This window comes from Hippichthys cyanospilos, chromosome 10, assembly GCF_059441005.1.
Source record: "Hippichthys cyanospilos isolate Australia breed blue-spotted pipefish chromosome 10, RoL_Hcya_1.0, whole genome shotgun sequence".
NCBI classification, from domain to species: Eukaryota; Metazoa; Chordata; class Actinopteri; order Syngnathiformes; family Syngnathidae; genus Hippichthys; species Hippichthys cyanospilos.
The window spans coordinates 16,716,797-16,734,211 of NC_142378.1; the positions used below are offsets into that span (position 1 = coordinate 16,716,797).

The 17,415-nt window shown below is 38.6% G+C and overlaps 3 protein-coding genes across 5 annotated transcripts in view; 2 read left to right on the plus strand and 1 right to left on the minus strand.

Moving 5' to 3' along the window:
- The window catches only part of cpamd8 (C3 and PZP like alpha-2-macroglobulin domain containing 8), a 51,118-nt gene extending 43,365 nt beyond the window's left edge, over positions 1-7,753 (plus strand). The window contains exons 37-44 of the mRNA XM_088426127.1: positions 14-101; positions 1,251-1,325; positions 1,471-1,576; positions 2,292-2,402; positions 2,463-2,672; positions 4,542-4,616; positions 5,922-6,126; positions 6,620-7,753. Of these exons, the coding sequence (XP_088282253.1) occupies positions 14-101; positions 1,251-1,325; positions 1,471-1,576; positions 2,292-2,402; positions 2,463-2,672; positions 4,542-4,616; positions 5,922-6,126; position 6,620 (871 nt within the window). The 3' untranslated portion in view covers positions 6,621-7,753. The remainder of the gene's footprint in view (positions 1-13; positions 102-1,250; positions 1,326-1,470; positions 1,577-2,291; positions 2,403-2,462; positions 2,673-4,541; positions 4,617-5,921; positions 6,127-6,619) is intronic.
- A 1,456-nt stretch (positions 7,754-9,209) lies between these two features.
- Positions 9,210-11,130, minus strand: cks2 (CDC28 protein kinase regulatory subunit 2). Its single transcript, XM_088425744.1, has 3 exons — positions 10,889-11,130; positions 10,571-10,698; positions 9,210-9,536 (listed from the first exon to the last, which is right to left on the minus strand). Exons 1-3 carry the CDS (start codon positions 10,942-10,944, stop codon positions 9,493-9,495), a joined length of 228 nt encoding a protein of 75 aa, XP_088281870.1. The 5' UTR covers positions 10,945-11,130; the 3' UTR covers positions 9,210-9,492.
- On the plus strand, positions 10,645-15,631 carry cimap1d (CIMAP1 family member D). 3 transcript variants are annotated; one of them, XM_088425743.1, is made up of 5 exons: positions 13,278-13,320; positions 13,599-13,709; positions 14,025-14,142; positions 14,943-14,947; positions 15,147-15,631. In XM_088425743.1, the coding sequence occupies exons 1-5, from the start codon at positions 13,281-13,283 to the stop codon at positions 15,629-15,631; spliced, it is 759 nt and encodes a 252-aa protein (XP_088281869.1). In that variant the 5' UTR covers positions 13,278-13,280. The 3 variants fall into 3 exon arrangements, with proteins under 3 accessions (XP_088281867.1, XP_088281869.1, XP_088281866.1); XM_088425741.1 differs by lacking the exons at positions 13,278-13,320; positions 14,943-14,947 and adding an exon at positions 10,645-10,684 and having other exon boundaries at positions 14,025-14,138; positions 15,144-15,631; XM_088425740.1 differs by lacking the exon at positions 14,943-14,947 and having other exon boundaries at positions 13,281-13,320; positions 14,025-14,138; positions 15,144-15,631.
- Positions 15,632-17,415: the final 1,784 nt, after the last annotated feature.

Here is a 17,415-nt window from a genome sequence, read left to right on the forward strand (position 1 = left end):
CCTGTGTGTCCAGGTGGCTTCATTCGGGCTCCTCAAACATGGCCGTCATCGAGGTCCCCATGATCTCCGGTTTCCGAGCAGACGTTGAAAGTCTTGAGAGGGTGAATGAAATAAAAAGACATACACATCATTTTCAGATGAAAGGTTTTAAACTATTTGGGTTTCGGTACTCTACATGCTGTTGGTAAAACAACAGGGCAAGTCGGGTTCATTGGCAATGGTTTTCTAAACAGCGACCAAATGTAAACTCTGTGTTAGTGTATGTCGTAGAGGTGGCGCCAGCTCAGGCTGAGCACCTCATAAACTCCCACTGTCCTAACACTTCCATCTTTGACAGGAAAAAATTTGCCCCATAGGGAAAATTAAATCTATAAGCTCACTATGCACCCTCCTAAAATTTGCAATAAAACTATGCTCCGCTTACTCTTCTGTGCGCTCTGTGTACATACTATGTACACATACTTATCTTGTATTGTACTGTATCTACAGTAAGCAGATTTCGTGAGTTCTTCGTGTGTAAGGATTTGCATTTCTTTTCTTCCGTTTGTTTGAAAACACTTAGCTGTCACTTCAGGTGTAGAAATGACAGATGAATGTTTTCAAATGTCAAAATAGGGTCGCTACGTTTTTCAACTTTTTGTGCATAACAACAATGTAAAAAAATGACAAATAAGAGGTTACGTGGTTGGTGTATTTTTGCAGCCTTTTTTAAAATGTATTTTTTAGTCAATTCACATCTCTAGCAAAGCTATAGCATCACATCTTATAAAAATTGTAATTAGTTTCTTTATTAGTGTTTTTTTTTATACAAGGATCTGTACTTATACATTTGCCATCCTTGCACATAGATCACAGATAGTTACAGGTTGTGAGTTCATATGGTTCACATTCTAAGCTGATTTAAAATGAGGACCATATGGACTTTGATTATGGTTTACACTCACTGTGTAACATAACGCATTGTTCCAAGGGTTCAATTGCAGTGTGCAGTTCTTGTGGAAGGGCATTTTTAGGAACAATATTTTTCTTACACAATGTTGGATCATTTAATACAGTGTTAATTAGACCTGAGCTGGAGCTGTCCAGTCCACTGTGGTGCTGACTAGGCCTGTCCTTGTTTGAAATGGTGTCTACCATAGAGAATTATGTAAATGAATCCATTTCAGTTGCCACCATAAAGCCATAATATAATACTTTGTTAACTCGAGTACGATTATTGAAGCCTGCTTTTTTTGTTTCCGCCTCAACAGCTATTGATGGACAAGCGTGTGGGTTTGAAGAGGTACGAACTCAACCGGAGAAAAGTGTTTTTCTACTTCGACGAGGTAAGAGAAAATTTACATTGTCGCGACAACCATTAATATAGACATGGGATATACAAACACGGACAGTATGTTGACTCATGGCTGCAATGTCAGTCCGACTGATCGAGTGTGCCTCGTGCGTTTGTCGCGCTCCCCTGCATCTCAGATCCCCAGCCAGTGCATGACGTGTGTGGCCTTCCAAGCTGTCAGAGAATACATTGTGGGCAAGACAGCACCTGTTCCGGTCAGGATCTACGACTATTACGAGCCAGGTGTGCCTCGGGTGCATATTTCAAGTCACCCTGATTTATGAAGGAGCTTCTTTTTTGTTTGTTCTTGTTTCTTTTTTAAATGTTGCTGAAGACAATTTGTAGCTAAGTATGAGTGTGGCTTTTGTGTGGCATATTTGTTTTACAAATAAGATGTCTAACTCAGGACCCACTGGCCAGATCCAGCCTTATACATTTTTATGTTTATCAGTAGACAAACTGGTACCGCTCCTATGATATTAGGTATCACATCGTCATGGAAACACTCAATAGGAGCAATCAATACTTAAAGAAAATCTGACCTCAAGTAAGCCCTTCTAGGCAGGAGTTGGCTTTTGGGGTAATACGAAACATGGGCAAATCATATACATAAAGAAAGGATTTCCCATTGTGTTAAATTATTTTTTTTAGAACAGATACAGTATACTAAAGACATTGGTGAGTACTCAAAAAGTGAACTGTATCAGTATTGGTCTGGAATAACGTGGTATCAAACATCCCTAATGTGATCCTTAGTGTGAACCAAACCATTACCTTACAAGAATAGAACGGAATCATCCTTTTTTTTTCTCTTCACAAGTACAAAGCAACAGGATTAATTTCAGTTTTTACGTATTGAATGTCTTTTTCACCCCTGGCTAACATACATACTTTGCCTGAGGGCAGCCATAACTCAAATCCTCCTCGTGAAAATAATATGACACGCTTGAATTTTCAGCCTTCGAGGCCACCCGCTTCTACAACGTCAGCGAGAGCAGCCCGCTCGCCCGGGAGCTGTGCGACGGCCCCACTTGCAACGAGGTGGAGAGTTCATCCAATCACTGGACAGGTGAGAGCTGAAAGCCACCGCCCTGGGTCACGTCAGTCTTTTCTAATGAGATTTGGACAGGTTTCGTGCAGGCAAACCAGTGCAACAACGTGTTTGGCTGCCTGGAGGAGGAGCAGTTTGAACGCTGCACGTGTTACAGAGATTGCGGCTACGACGGCGAGCCCGTCTGCGGGTCCGACGGACAGATCTACCAAAACCATTGTCAAATGGAGGCGTTCGCCTGCCGGAACGGAACGCACATCAAGCAGGCCCCCATGTCCCGGTGTCAATGTAAGAGTCTTGTCGTGTCCATTTTTCATCAAAAGGGCTTTTGGTGCATGTTAAACTCACACATATGTATTGTGCATTCAGAGTTAAAGGGATAAATTGCAGTTCTAAAACTGATAGCAAAATGTGAATGCTGCCTCACTTTACTCACATAAGATAATGTGCAATGGTCAAGTCGTGATGACAGCTGACAGTGGTGATTTTATTTTTTTTTAACTGTAAACAACCTTTGAATCAGTCTCACAAGGGCCTATATTTGGTTTGTTCAGCTTCTAAATACACACAAAGTGTTGTCACTGCTTGTGTCCGGATCAATCACTGAAATTATCAAAACTATTGCAACATTGTTTTGGATTTAATGGATGTTCAATGAATGAATGACTATTATGTCATCTACCTTTCCAAGGCGATCACAACAGAACCCTGTCGCTAAATGAGGAAAACGCTTACAGTTCATCCAGAAAGTAATGACAGCATTTCATTTTTGCCTAATTTTGTCACCTTACAGCCTCATTTTAAATTGTATTAAATTAATGTCTTACCTCAAAATTCTACACGCAATATCGCATTTTGGCTAAAGCAGGGACTGTTTTAAGGAAATAAAGAGCTCAATTTGTAGAATACAAAAAAAGAACTTAACGGCGGTCGTGTTAATATGATTTAGCAGCTATTTATTGTACATAAACTCTATTTCGTAAAGGCTACGCTGCTACCAAACCCTTGCGAGCACATTGAGTTGCCTTGTGTATGTAATATGCTATAGTCCTATAAATAAACCTGTCAAACATTCATGCGATGTAATACACGTTTTCACAAATACCATACTGTACTCTAATACAACTAACTACACACCGATAAGTAGGCAATGCAACTGTATTTATGCAGCATGGCTCAATGTGCTTCACAAATTGGAAAACATTTAAAAGCTGCTCTGTGATTGACTACCGAAGAAAATGGATGGATGGACATTTAAAGGCATTTACAAATAAGTGTCAAAGACATTTAAAATTAAAGTAAAGAAATAAAAAAAAAATCTATGGAATAAAACATTCAGAGGCTGAAATGGATTATATGACGTATGTTTAGCTAGTGAGGCTAGTTGTGTCTTTTCAAGTCAGGAGTGTGTGTTTGTGTGTATGTAGTGTTCACTATAATGAGGTCTAAGTTCTAACATGTCACTTCTCATTAGTGTGCACAGTGATCTCAGTTTTGGATACTTCTGTCCAGATGTAGAGTTGATTCCTGGATTTTTTATTTTTTTTTAGTTTGTGTCCACCTTGTTTCAGATTGCAACTCGGCTCGTGTACACACGCACGCACTTGCATAAAAAGCTTCCTACTGACCGTGTGCTGTATTTGAGGGCTCTGCAAATGACTGACCGCTTTTGTCCAAGCCTTTGAAATCCTTGCCACATTCCTTTTCCGACGCACAGCCCAACAACAAAAAGAGCTTTCACGAGTGCGCAAAACAAGACTTTGAAGAGGGAGAAACAAGTTCAGTCACCACAAACAGAAATGAGACATTAACTTTTTGTATTGTTTGCGTGTTTGTTTGTGTACACTCATGCGCGACATGGGTCGTTAGCCCATTTTGAAGAGGAGAGGGATACAAACAGATGCTTCTGATCATGCCGCCCACCTCTAGGCCAGGCTATTTTTGGAACCGTTTGAATGCAGGCCTCCATCAGGACTGAGTGGGCCTCATTGTTTTGCCAAAACGTGTTGCTCACTGGGCTGGATAAAAAGCTTCTGGTTAGCATTTGCTGCACATGATGCAACAATAAAACTCTGTTGTGGGGATGACAGGCAAAGGAATCTATGCTTTTAATCACATGTGTGTGACGGACATGTGTGCCTTTGTTTGTTTCTCAAGTGGAGACCAAGGCGGAGGACAAGCAGCCGATAACAAGCCAGGAGACTGAGCAACCCTCAGTGCCTATACACACAGGTAATGTCACAACACACACACATTCTCTTTCTCTCTCTCTCTCTCTCTCTCTCTCTCTCTCTCTCTCTCTCTCTCTCTCTCTCTCTCACTCTTGCTCTTCATACACACACAAACGCACAAACACTCACACACATGTAAATATATATATATATATATATATATATATATATATATATATATATATATATATATATATATATATATATATATATGTATGTATATATATATGTATGTATATATATATGTATGTATATATATATGTATGTATATATATATATGTATGTATATATATATATGTATGTGTATATATATATATATATATATATATATATATATATATATATATATAGCAGGGCTCACTGAAACAAACAACCATTCACACTCACAGTCACACCCAAGGACAATTTAGAGAGTCCAACACACCTTCCATGCATGTTTATGGAATGTGGGAGAAAGCCGGAGTACCTGAAGTAAACCCACTCTGGCACAGGGACAATGGCAAACTCCACACAGGATGGCTGATTCATGAGAGACGAATAATACCATTTAAGAAGGCAAGTTGATGTATAGGTTGTGTGGGCAGCCATGCTATACATTCCCATGCCATCGCATCACTTTCGCAATCTGATGAAGACGACAATGGACAAACTCGATTATTATGTTCTTGTCTGCCGTGGCTTCCGCAGCATTCCAGGCAGGGCTGTTGTTGTGTTACTTTTGGCATGCAAGGAAAAAAAACAAAAGAGACACCTTTCAATGGATGTGACACACTCCAGATGTATGTGCGAATGATAAGGTGAATATTTGTGTTGTGTTGTACAAATGTTTTTGTTTAATGCGAGGCGACGTGTGGCGACTTGTTGGCTCCGGGTCGCTGCTCTCACTCAAAGGTCTTCATAGCACAAGAGCTTCACACAGGAATGCTTGTGCGCGCCCCCATTAAACACATGTAGATCATTTACATTATGGATTTCCTTTTATTTTGTCTTTACCTGGATTTCCACCTCTGATTTACACAACACTTGTTTGGTAGAATTTTGTTATTTGGTGAAGTGAAAGTTTAAAAAGACAGCAAAGTGTTTGATAATTTAATGCTTGCAACTGAGCTAGATGAACTAAATGTCTCTCAGACAGAGACTTTTAAATGATTTGATATCTATCTCTGACAATCAATCAATCACTTAAATGACATGTTACTTTAAAATTTAAGGGTGCCTGATCCAATATCTATATTGTGTATACATCTAAAATGAATCATGGAATGTGATGAAATGCTTGATCGTTTCTTTTATTCAATATCTGTAGGTGAGGAGGATCAGGGCTCGATGGCTGACGTGTCCTACTACACTTACGATTACGACGCGGACTCTGAGCCTTTCCTGACCGACGGTGAGACGCGGGACCCCGGTTTTCACGTCCCCCGCGTCAACTTGGACCCGGCGCAGAAGGTCCTCCTGCACGCCGACACCGAAATCCCTACAGTGAACACAAGGAACAGTCCTGAACGATGGTACCAAGCTTTATTTACTCAACTTTAGTTACCAACATTTCTTGAGCCACTGCACACATTTGAAATGAGAAAACTGTAATAGCGCTGGAAATGTCTCTTATCAGTTAGAGCACATCGAGAAATATTACATGGTGTTTTTCTAAATCAGAAAATAGCTCTGTATAATATTGTATTAACATAATGTAAAGTAATGTAGTAACAATTAAATGGAATGTACAGATGAACACATTTTGTGCATCATTAGGAAGTAGCGAACCACAAACAAGGTGAAGATGACCACGCATGCAAAAATTGCACAAATCTGAAATTGTGAAATTTAGGCCTGTTTATTGGAATGTAATAGATTTTTTTTTTTTTTAACACACTTGAATTGTACGTTCTGCCCTCTAGTGGCTTACATTTGAATTGTTCTGTGTGTTACTGGATTGTGCTGTTGCCTTGGTCTGCTACGAGTGCATTTGTCCTCACTGTCCTGTCTTCCTGCCCTCTACAGAAAAAGCCGGAGTGAAGCCATACCCCACGTCCACATTGTGTACATTATTTGTGAATATACGAGCGAATGCAAAGTGAAGAAAGAAGCCACACCACAAAGGAAGCAACATGAGCTCGTGTGTGACTGTGTATACTGTATATATGGTATGTGTGTGTGTTTGCTGTCCTCCTTGCAGCACCATAACATTTTCCTCATTCATTGTACTGTCTTTATAATCGCAAGAATGATGGCAAAAAATAATAATCAAGTATTTATGTTTTTTTTTTGTAATTACAGCCGACTTAAAGCTATTGTGTTGTATTTTCTATCTGTGGTATTTATTTGTAGCTCGAGGTCATATCATTGTTACTTTTTACTTACTTGTCATTACGGTCCAGTCACTTCAAGTGTTTTTTTGTTTTCTTTTAATCTTTCATAGTCATCCTTAAAGGACATATTATGGAAAAATGACTTTTAATCACTTGTAATGGAATAGTCTCTGATGACTGTTCACTTGTCTAGTGTGAAATGACATAACTAAGTAAATCTATTTTGAGCCATTTGAAAAGTTGCTGGATTGCGATGCAACAATGCGGCTGATTTATATAATATCACTCCCGGGCCGATATTCTCCGTCCATGATTCGGGATCCAGGCTGCACGCGGAAAGCTGTCATTTTCAAGTGACGCCCGGCCTACACAGAGGGGCTAACATGTCAAAGCTAAAAGTGACGAAACTCAAGCTTCTGAAATGTAAAGTTGGCAACATAAAAATATGAACGGAAAATCTAAGAAGTGGTGTGCCTAAACTAAGATGAAGCATAGCAAAAATTCAGATTCTGTATCTTTAAGAATAAACGTGGACTGATAGATACCACAGGTCCCTGGAGGACTAGAATCCAAAAATTACCTTTTTGCGGGGGGTTCGAACGGACTCAAAACAGGACACCGAGAGATGACTTTCCACCCGGTTTGAGATTTGATTGTACAGTTCATAAGCTATATTGTTTAAGTTACGTTTTGATTCATGAAGCAATCAAAAAGCAAATCAAGAAGATTTTTTTTTCCAATTTTTGTAAATGTTTCAAATTTGATGGCATAACCTGTATTACATATCAAGTACTGAGATTTTTAAATAAAAGTCAGTTTAAGAAAACGTGCAAGTTTAGTCTGTGCATTACTGACATATTTAATTTTATTTTAAATAACCTTATAATTGGAACCTTTTCTTTCTACTCCTAGGTACATTATTGTAGGGATATTATAAAAATACTGTACTCATATGTGACGTTCCTGAAATAGTGATGTGAAAAATACTAAATATTCACATGTTTTTTCACATTTAGAAGTAAAAAAGGACGCTCAATGGGGTGTTTTCTTGGTGTTCCACAATCGGGCTGACCCCAGCGTCCGCCTTCAATACTGTGATTAGGTGATGAAGCCCTAATGTCAGTAGTGGCTGTAAAATTCACTTTGCAAAGGCTTGCCGGAACTCGCTTCCACTTGTTACTGTTCTTTTTCCCCCGCGCTCACGTACATGTTACATGAGCTTATGCGGCTCCTTGCCACAATGTCATGATGGGACGATGTTTTAGCCAAACAAATCAACAGATAAACAAAACAATGTGAAATAATAATCGGGGCTGAGTTATAATGAAAACATAAAAAAAAAATGTGGTCTCCGCTTATATTTTGGGAGGAATTACCAAAATATAAGCGGCAATTTTCAGCAGTAAAACCTTAATATTTTTTTCTTTAATTCAATAACTAATCTGTTACATGTACGATAACATAGTTTTTTCACGTGGTGTTGACTGAAAATAGCATCAGACTTGCTTGTCTCCAGTAGACCAATTACAGCTCAGTTGTTTTCTTTGTTTAGTCATGTGACAGTCACAAGCTGAGCTGTGATTGGTTGTGATCTGAGCGGTGGGATTTCAGTCTCAGTTGATGAAAAGTGGCAAAATGTGTTTATAACATCAAAGTAAGGACCAAATGCAAACCTTTCAGTTGAATTTGGCTTGATAGGGTTAGTAACTCCTAAATATTATTTCAAACTCATTCAAAAACATTACCTTTCGAAGAAATGGCTTACAGATTGTCTGATTTTTGAAGGAAAACCACCGGAACTGCACCTGTCGATACAGTATGTGATGACGACTCTCCAAACATCCACTGACGAGCCATACTTAAGTCCCTGCTTACAAATTGGGCTTTAGCGGCATCTTGTGGCGTTTTCAGAAAGCTTGAAAAACCACAAGCGGTTGCTCAGAAAAAAACACACACAAATGAGAAAATGTGTGAATAGTAAAACACAAATATAATGGGGATTATATATAAATCTACACACCTCTTTTTGTGATCAAATTAAGCTTCTACTATGACTTACTTTTGTTACAGAGGAAAAAAAAATCCCATTGTGTCTAGGCGCTCCCATGACAACGAATAAGTCATGTGTTTTGAACAGTGCCAGCTGTAATAACTGAACTGTCTTAAGTGCATCCTTACCACCTGGACTTGATGTGATGATGCTTTAACTGCATTTTGCTCACCACGTCCCAGACACCAAGCAAGTCCCCCCATTTGAAGTCTAACATAAACCGCACTGCTGATGAGGGAGGTTTTCATATGCAACATTTTATTTTGCTCAACAGCAACTTCAAAACATTTGTGGGGAGAGCAATGAATAGAAAATATAGACAAAATGGAGTACAGTGAAAAAGACTTAACAATTTAAACATAAAAAAATAAAAAATAAAAGTACCACTAAGTGGTATATAAGCCATCAGTTAAAAAAGGAAAGAAAAAGAAAATGTACTCAATAAATATAAATATGATGGCTTCAAAGTGTACATAGTTGTGCAGATAAAGAGAAAACACAGAAAACGTTGCATATCATTGCTTGGTGAGAGGCCTTCTGAACATCAGAATGTGAGGCTCTGTGAAGGAAAAATCAAAAAATATGTTAAGCATTGGAGTCCTTTCAAAACCACCACTCATTTGTAAATGACAACAAACATGTTGGTTAGATTTTTTTCCACGCATCAAATGTGAGCTTCTGTGGTGCCATGTCAATCTAGGCTTTTCAAAATCAGCAGTGGTCGCTGATGTAACCTCAACTGCGCTAGGAAGTATTTTCTTTAACCTGTTAGGACTTCAAACTCATCCTCTCAGTCAGTACTTGCCCTTGATGACATTAGCAATCTTCTGCCCTTTGATCAGTTTTTTTCTCTGCATTGGTGGGTTGATAAAAAAGAAACCGTTTAGACTTCATCCACTTGAATCATCAGCATCCCTGATGGTTATGATGCAGTTTAGTTATATATTGTCCATTTGTGACGTTACTCGACAAAGGTCTATTCTGAAGTGCTCCAAAGATGCACATGGCGTAGTTGAATGCTGTTAGGCTTTCAATTTCAATGTATAATTGTGAATTAATAGTAGTTGTCTCACTAACGCATAGTGGCTAAAGCGCCAAGGAAACAGAGTCCACCATAGCATTTCTACGCACAAAAATTAATACCCATCCATTATTTGTAGCCGCTTATCCGCAGGCTTGCTGGTGCCTATCCCAGCTGATTTGGGGCAGTAAGTAGGGACAGTGTAAATAGTTGCCAGCTGGATTTGAACTTGGGTTCTTAAACTGTGAGGAGGATGTGCTAACCACTGCCTGCACCAAACTGCCCAAAAATTAATATCCTCAGAAACTTAATAACTTCAGCAATTGTGTCTTAAAAATGAAATCAACATTGTATGACCTATTTTCTCTTTGATTTGTGACACCACATAGAAGCCAACATTGACAAAATTGTGTAGTTTTAAACACACTGCACCACGTCCCGTTGGATTTGTTTATTACCTACAAATAAATGGACCGCTTCAAGGTTTCATGTGGACGCTACTTGTCTCAAGGAGGTCAGTTAGGCCCTTGAGATGACAAAATGATGGGCGTGTGCGCCTGTGGGTTACTCGCCTGGTTTGTGGATCATGTAATGGATCCATCCTTTGCTCTGCTGCACGCCCAGCTCCCTCCACTCCGCTTCGGACATGAGGTGCGAAGCTGGAACCATTTTGGACATATGCTTCGGTAACACCACATGCCTAACCGAACACAAACATTGACATTTAATCGGGGAAAAAAAAACAATACCGTCCGTAACATGTTTGAATAAATCTGGCAGTTAGCTCTCATTCAAATAACAACACCGCTAACGAAATACACTTAATACAATTTCAGTTTCTGTAAAGAACAATTACTGCCGAAATATTAAAGTAGTAACTGCTTGTTCACCTGTACTCGAAAGTGTCGTCGTTGTATTTGTCAGAGTAGTAAATGTCCTTCGACATTTTAACAGGCAAGGTTGGATGAAAGGCAAAAATGAAGAGAGAAAATGCGGTTTTAGCTGAAACCCGATAAGTCAAGTCGTCTGCGGAGGGAAACAATAAGCTTGACGCGCTCCCAAGCCCTTAATGCTGCCTGGTTGGTGTCGAGTGAGCGCTACGGCTATCCGGTTCAAAAATGAACGCTCGCTTCCGCGCTTTCTTCCGATTGGCCAAGATTTCAAGACAAGGAAAAAAAAAGCAGGCTGGTAACCAATCGGAAACGTTTATCTTTGACGACGGTTGTCTTCCTTTGTAGTGATTGGAATCAGTTCATGCACATTATCGCCATCTATCGGATTTTCAAAGAAAGGATTTCAAAGTAGGAATTCTTTCATGACCGACCGTTGAAAAGTCTTTGATGAGCAGCACGCGGCGATAGAACTTGTGGATAGACGTTAACGTAATGTTTTCTTTCATGTTTTATACATGTGGTCAAGACGTTTTTTTTAAAAAAAAAAAATCCTTTTTTTTTTTTACTTTATTCCTTCCTCGGATAGTGACTGCTCTACTCTACATCCGGATCGATAAACGTCCTTATGGAAATCAGGTCTCCTGCTCGTTGACAAAATTATGTTCGAGTTGTTATTGAAGGAATTACCTGCACGTTGCAAACATCACTAACAATTGTGTATGGGATTTTTTTTCAACAAAGTGCAATGACATAAGTTTAATAAATGAATGTATTTTATTCACAAAACAAAAACAAAAAAACAAACAAAAAAAATCACCAATATACCCCACAGGTCAGTGGTTAAAGATACAAATTTCGGCAGCAGTCTTCTCTCAAAATTTGTGTGTGTTTTCTGGCTTCTACAATGTATGAAAAAGCTTGTCAGGTTCATCGAAGCATCTAAATTGTCCATATAATTGTGAAAGTCTGTGTGCGTGTTTTTTTTTTTTATTACATACGAATCTATCAACAAGCACAATGGAAAATGCATGTTTGTGTTGTTATCTCGAAGCTCCAGTGTGCATACCATTTCCTTCAAGAGGACTGCAGCATCATTTCCTGTCTGCCTTTACCTACTGTAAATTCCACCCCTCGATGCCCTTATTATTTTCACTTTCTTTCTAAAAATGTGCTCCTTGTACATCAGTAAAACGCTGCATAGTGTAAGTTTGTAAATGCAATCTAACGTTTTTGTTTATTAATGCAGCAATGGCCGGTAGCCCGTTAAATATTAACGCTTGTATTTTTTTCATGTCACTCATCAGTCCTCTCTGTTACGGTGGCCATCAAATCTTCAAAATAGTAGGGGTCAATGGTGGGCACAAGGGCAGAACATTTCCTTGAGTCCACATTATACTAAGTGGAGGATAGCTCCTTTCGAGTAGTACACATTATAATGTGTTACACAGTGATTACAGTAAACGAAATAATGTAAAGGACTTTCACAAGAGCTGTAGATGCAGTAAAGGGCTGTACACATAACATAAAACATATCTCGTTCAATGACAATGGTAACGTTTTAAAACACTGGGTGCAACAATTGACCCATCAATGATCAAATTACTCCTAAACCACTTTGATAGTTGATTAATCATCAAGAGGCTTTTTTGTCTAAGATTTTCAACCTCTCACAGAAATGATTCTCAGATTTCTGCAGTTGTACATTATAAACGTATGATTGTACTTTCAAAAGCCTAAATCAACATTGGTGCCTTTTTTTTGTTGTTGATGTTGCTGTCAAAGTTATTATTTTACGGACCCAACTAGCAACTGAATGATAACAAATTTGTATTCATGCATTTTCTGCGCCGTCGGTGTGAAATAATATAATGTTTTTGTTTTTTTTTTAACTAAAGAGTTGAAATTTATTTTGAAAGAATCTGATTTAAAAGTATTCAAAAATAGTTGACAGAGTAATTAATTATTAATGTACAATATTCACTATATAATCTAAGGCCATGAATGATTTTGAAACATCATTTGATTACATTTGTTTCCCTTAATGTTGCGATAGTGATTTAAATATGCGATTATGCAGGGGCAGAGCTGAACCTCGGGCCTTGACTTTGACCCCAGTGTCACACGGTCACCCGGCGTATCCGTTCGCAGCAGGGGGCTGAGAGGTGAGCGGTCTCCGTGGCGACTGCACGCACGGCTGATGAGTGCAATTGCATGAGTGGAAAGTGAAAGGGGGCACAGATAGCATTACAATGGAAGGTAAGGGAAGGAGGGGCTACTCACCTGCGGTCTTCTTCAGTGCTGACCCTTTGGAAAGCATCAGTGCTCATGTTATACATTTGGCTTTATGATGGACAAAGCATATTTCTGAGGTGTCTTTTCAAAGAAAGTCATGGAGAAACAGTACCCAGCTATTGCAGGCAGAGAAAAAGGTGAGTTCAACAATCATTTCATATTGTTATTTATGAGTTAAAAGTATTTTACCCATTTCAATAATAGTTATAAAGAATTATATAGAGTATATGTACGCTACATGTCATAGTTGAGGAACAGCCTCCACTTCAGATTTTTTTCATTGTTTACATTTTTTCTGAAACGTAGATTACTCCTTAAGTCATCAACACGATGAAGAATATTGATCGGAGAGATTCATGTCCACTGTATATAGAAATAAAGGTATTTTTCTACATGCTTCTCTGTGTCTTCATAGGACCAGGCCCTGGGCAATACCGGCTACCACCTACGATTGGCTTTATTGGCCATGACTTCACGAAACAAACAAGTCCTGCATACTCATTCCATGGCAGAATGAGCGACAATAGTAAGTAACCCTTCTATCTCACTTACAATTTCTATTAACAGTGGTTAGCATGCAGTGTAAAATTAAGTCCAATGAAAAATTCTTGAATAATAATGTTTAAAAAATTAGCTTTACAGATGACTGTACATAAATCATGTACATGTAGTTTTTGCAGTGAACTGCATCAAATGTGGCTCATTCTAAATGAAACCGTTAGAGTTCAAAAGAAAAGAGAACGAGCACCTCCAAAAATCAACTACAGTAGTATCCACGAAGAACAAATGCGTATGATTATTCAAGGTGTTGCAGATGATTTTTTTTTTTTTTTTGGTGCAGTGTATTGTGTTGACTGCAGTCCTGGACCTCAATATCACATCGACGCGAAAATGACTCGCTTGGGAAAAAACGGCACACCTGCATACTCCATGTTGGGCAGAACTAAAGTACAAAGTAGGTTATGCGCTTTAACATTTGAACTTTACAGTTTTCAGTCAACTTTCAAGCCACATTTATCTTTCCATACAATTACTAAATAATCATTTTACCAGAAGACTATTACGTTTGTGTTTCACAACATCCACGTTGTAACTTCCAATTTTTATATTTCCCCACTAGATAGTTCCATTTTCCTATTCAAAGCGTGCAGCATCATTTTACACCGATTTTTACTGCTTTCTGCCGGGGTACCCAACCCACAAATGTTGATGATGGGGCATTTTTCATGTTCAACGCTGACTGAAATAACTAATGAAATATTAGTAAAATCCCCTAACTCTAATTTCATATTTGGTAAACACGCTGAAGTGGATTGACATTGTTTGAAGGCATGTTCTCTGAGTTTATTATATCACTATGCTGTGCTTCTCAAAGAGTGGGGGCGTGCCCTCCTTGGGGGGCAGGAGGTGATGCCGAGAGGGGGGGGGGGGGGGGGGTGTTAGCCCAGGAAAAACGCGTTATTTTTGTCATGTGAAGAGTAATTGCAATAAAACAATTCATAAAATATATATATTTTTTTTTTAGTTTCTGGCACTTTTTTAGTTTTTCTTTGATGCAGGTGGTTATTTTTTTTCTATTTTAGGCTAAACATTGTAAAAATATTGAACAGTTGTTAAAAGTTGATTATATTGCTGTTTTCTTTTGTGAATGTTAAGACGGATACAGGTTTAGATATGCTTATACCATATTTATAGATAATAATCCTATTTATAGTCAGTGTGTCTGGGGGAGGGAGTCTAAAAGTTTTCTTTTTCCAAGGGGGGGTTGGCAAAATATAATTAAGAAGCATTTCTATTCTATTCTATTCTATTCTATTGTCCATAAGTGGTAACTATAAGATGTCCACTCACGTCAATCTTGAGTAAAATGGACTCCTCGAAGGGTAGTGTGCCATAAAATTTGATTGATTGATTGATTGATTTATCACATCTCAACACTTGCGTTATCTTCCCTCTATAGAAGAACTATTCCACATCCCTGGACCGGGCACCTACAGTCCAGAAAAAGCCCCGCCCTGCAACCGCCAGCGCCGTCCTCCATCCTACACCATGGGCTGCCGCACCCGCTACCGCACCATGGACTCGGTCCCTGCTCCCAACAAATACACTCTCCCTCCACTGATGGGCCCTCACATCCCAAACAAGCCATCCAGTGCCAGCTACACAATGTCAGCCTGTTTCAGTCAAGGCGGGCCGTCCGTGGATCTCGCCAAGACCCCAGGGCCCTGCCGCTATAACAACACACATCCCAGCATTTATCTCCCCAGGCCGCCAGCTTTTTCTATGCTTGGGCGGCATCGTATGTCCAGAGATGATGTAGAGATGCCCGGTCCTGGATTCTATAACCCAGAAAGAGTGACAGTGCACAAAGCTCGCGCCCCAGCCTTCTCCATGGGGATTAGGCACTCTGAATTAGTCACTCCACTGGTCGTCACTATTTCCGATTGAACATTGTCTACAATACCGGAGCAATCGCATAACATACAGGACCCGTGATGTTTTTTGATATACGCAATTGTCCATCAGATGACAAGTCCTACAAGCAATATTCACATTTGCTGTTTTCTTTAAGCAAGCATCACTGAGGGCTGAGCTGAAAGTAAATTGATTAATCAATTTGAACGAATTTTCCTTTTCACTGCCCAGATATCGATTCATACAACTGTAAACGATATAAATTGTATCTTGCTAAACCTGCGTATGCCAATTAGAAATAATGCTTTATTTCACCAAAAGATGGTGCTACTGGGGCACATTGGTCAAAGGTGAGGCGCATAGTGATGAACAGAGCAATTTCTTTATGAAACTATATAAATCCTAGAAACACTAAATACTGGAAACTTACACGCATAACAATGTCAAATTAGTTGCGTCTTTGTGTGGACAACAATTGTACGCATATGTTGTGAGGAGTTGTTTTCCATTTAATGAGCCCTCACGTTAAACTTGGGTGAGCAAGGCACCTTTTTCTAGGAGGCTGGGCTTGAATGCTAATGTGCGTTAATTAATTTTCGAAATTGTGCCCTGTTAAAGGAGTTGGCTCAAAAACATCCATGATCTAGAACTGTTTAACTCCATAAACATGATATAATAATAATAATAATAATAATAATAATAATAATAATAATAATAATAATAATAATAATAATAATAACATTAGAATAGAGTGCTAATTGGGGAATCACATGAGGTTAATGCTAATTGTGAGTAGCTAACCACTTTGTATTGCACATACATTACATGCACATACGTAGGTGAATGGTACTTGATGGATATTTGATTTATTTTGATGTGTCCAATTTATAAAAATGTACATAGTTCTTTGAAAGTAATCAGTTTATAACAATAGAGAGTGAAGTGTGATGATCATTTAATAACCCAAACAACTGTACTCTATAATTAAATTAAACATTAACAGCCAACAGCCAAAATGGCTTGAGAGAAATTGCACAAAATCTTGATGTTATTGGTTGACCGATTTTTTTTACTTTTTCATTTTCACTTTCGCAGAGTTGAGTTGGCCGCTAATGAGCATTGGTTTATTGCTGTATTCAAAGTCAGATGCGTGCACACTAATTATTATAGTGAGGAGGTGACTTACTTCCTCTCCTTATTTAGCTAGGCTGCAAAGAAGCGGCATCGCTGTTTTCTCAGTACATTAACTTTTGGACTTCGTGCCTCAAATAAACATAGACAAGCTCAAATGAGTATCTGTTGGTCTAAATGGTTTTTGAATGACAGTTGATTTGTGTTCAAGAGTGCACGCTTTCATTAGGCAAGAGAGAGTCAAGAGATCATGCAAGTTGCATGTATGGAAGGAATTTGTCAATTTGGTAATGCAGGTCCCTTAAAAAAAACTTTTTCTTACGATTTTCTTTTTCTATGTTTATGTTTATTTGATGTCCACCATTCTAACAACAACATAACATGCTATGAAGTGCATCAACTTCAAAATAAATACACTGAATAATAAATGGATGTAGATGCAGACACTAACCTTTACAAAGCTTTTATTTTCAATTGTTTCCTTGGGATGCACTTTGCATTCTGATTAGCTTGACTTGTCCTCACGGCTCCTGTATCCTAAATTATTGGGGAAAAAATGCTCCTCAAAAAACTAAACATGTTTCGAACTTTGTTTAGAAGTGTTTATTAACATTTTTTTTTAACAAATAGTAGTTTATTTTCTTCATCTTGTTCATATGCATAAGGCAAAAAAGGGTCACCGCCTT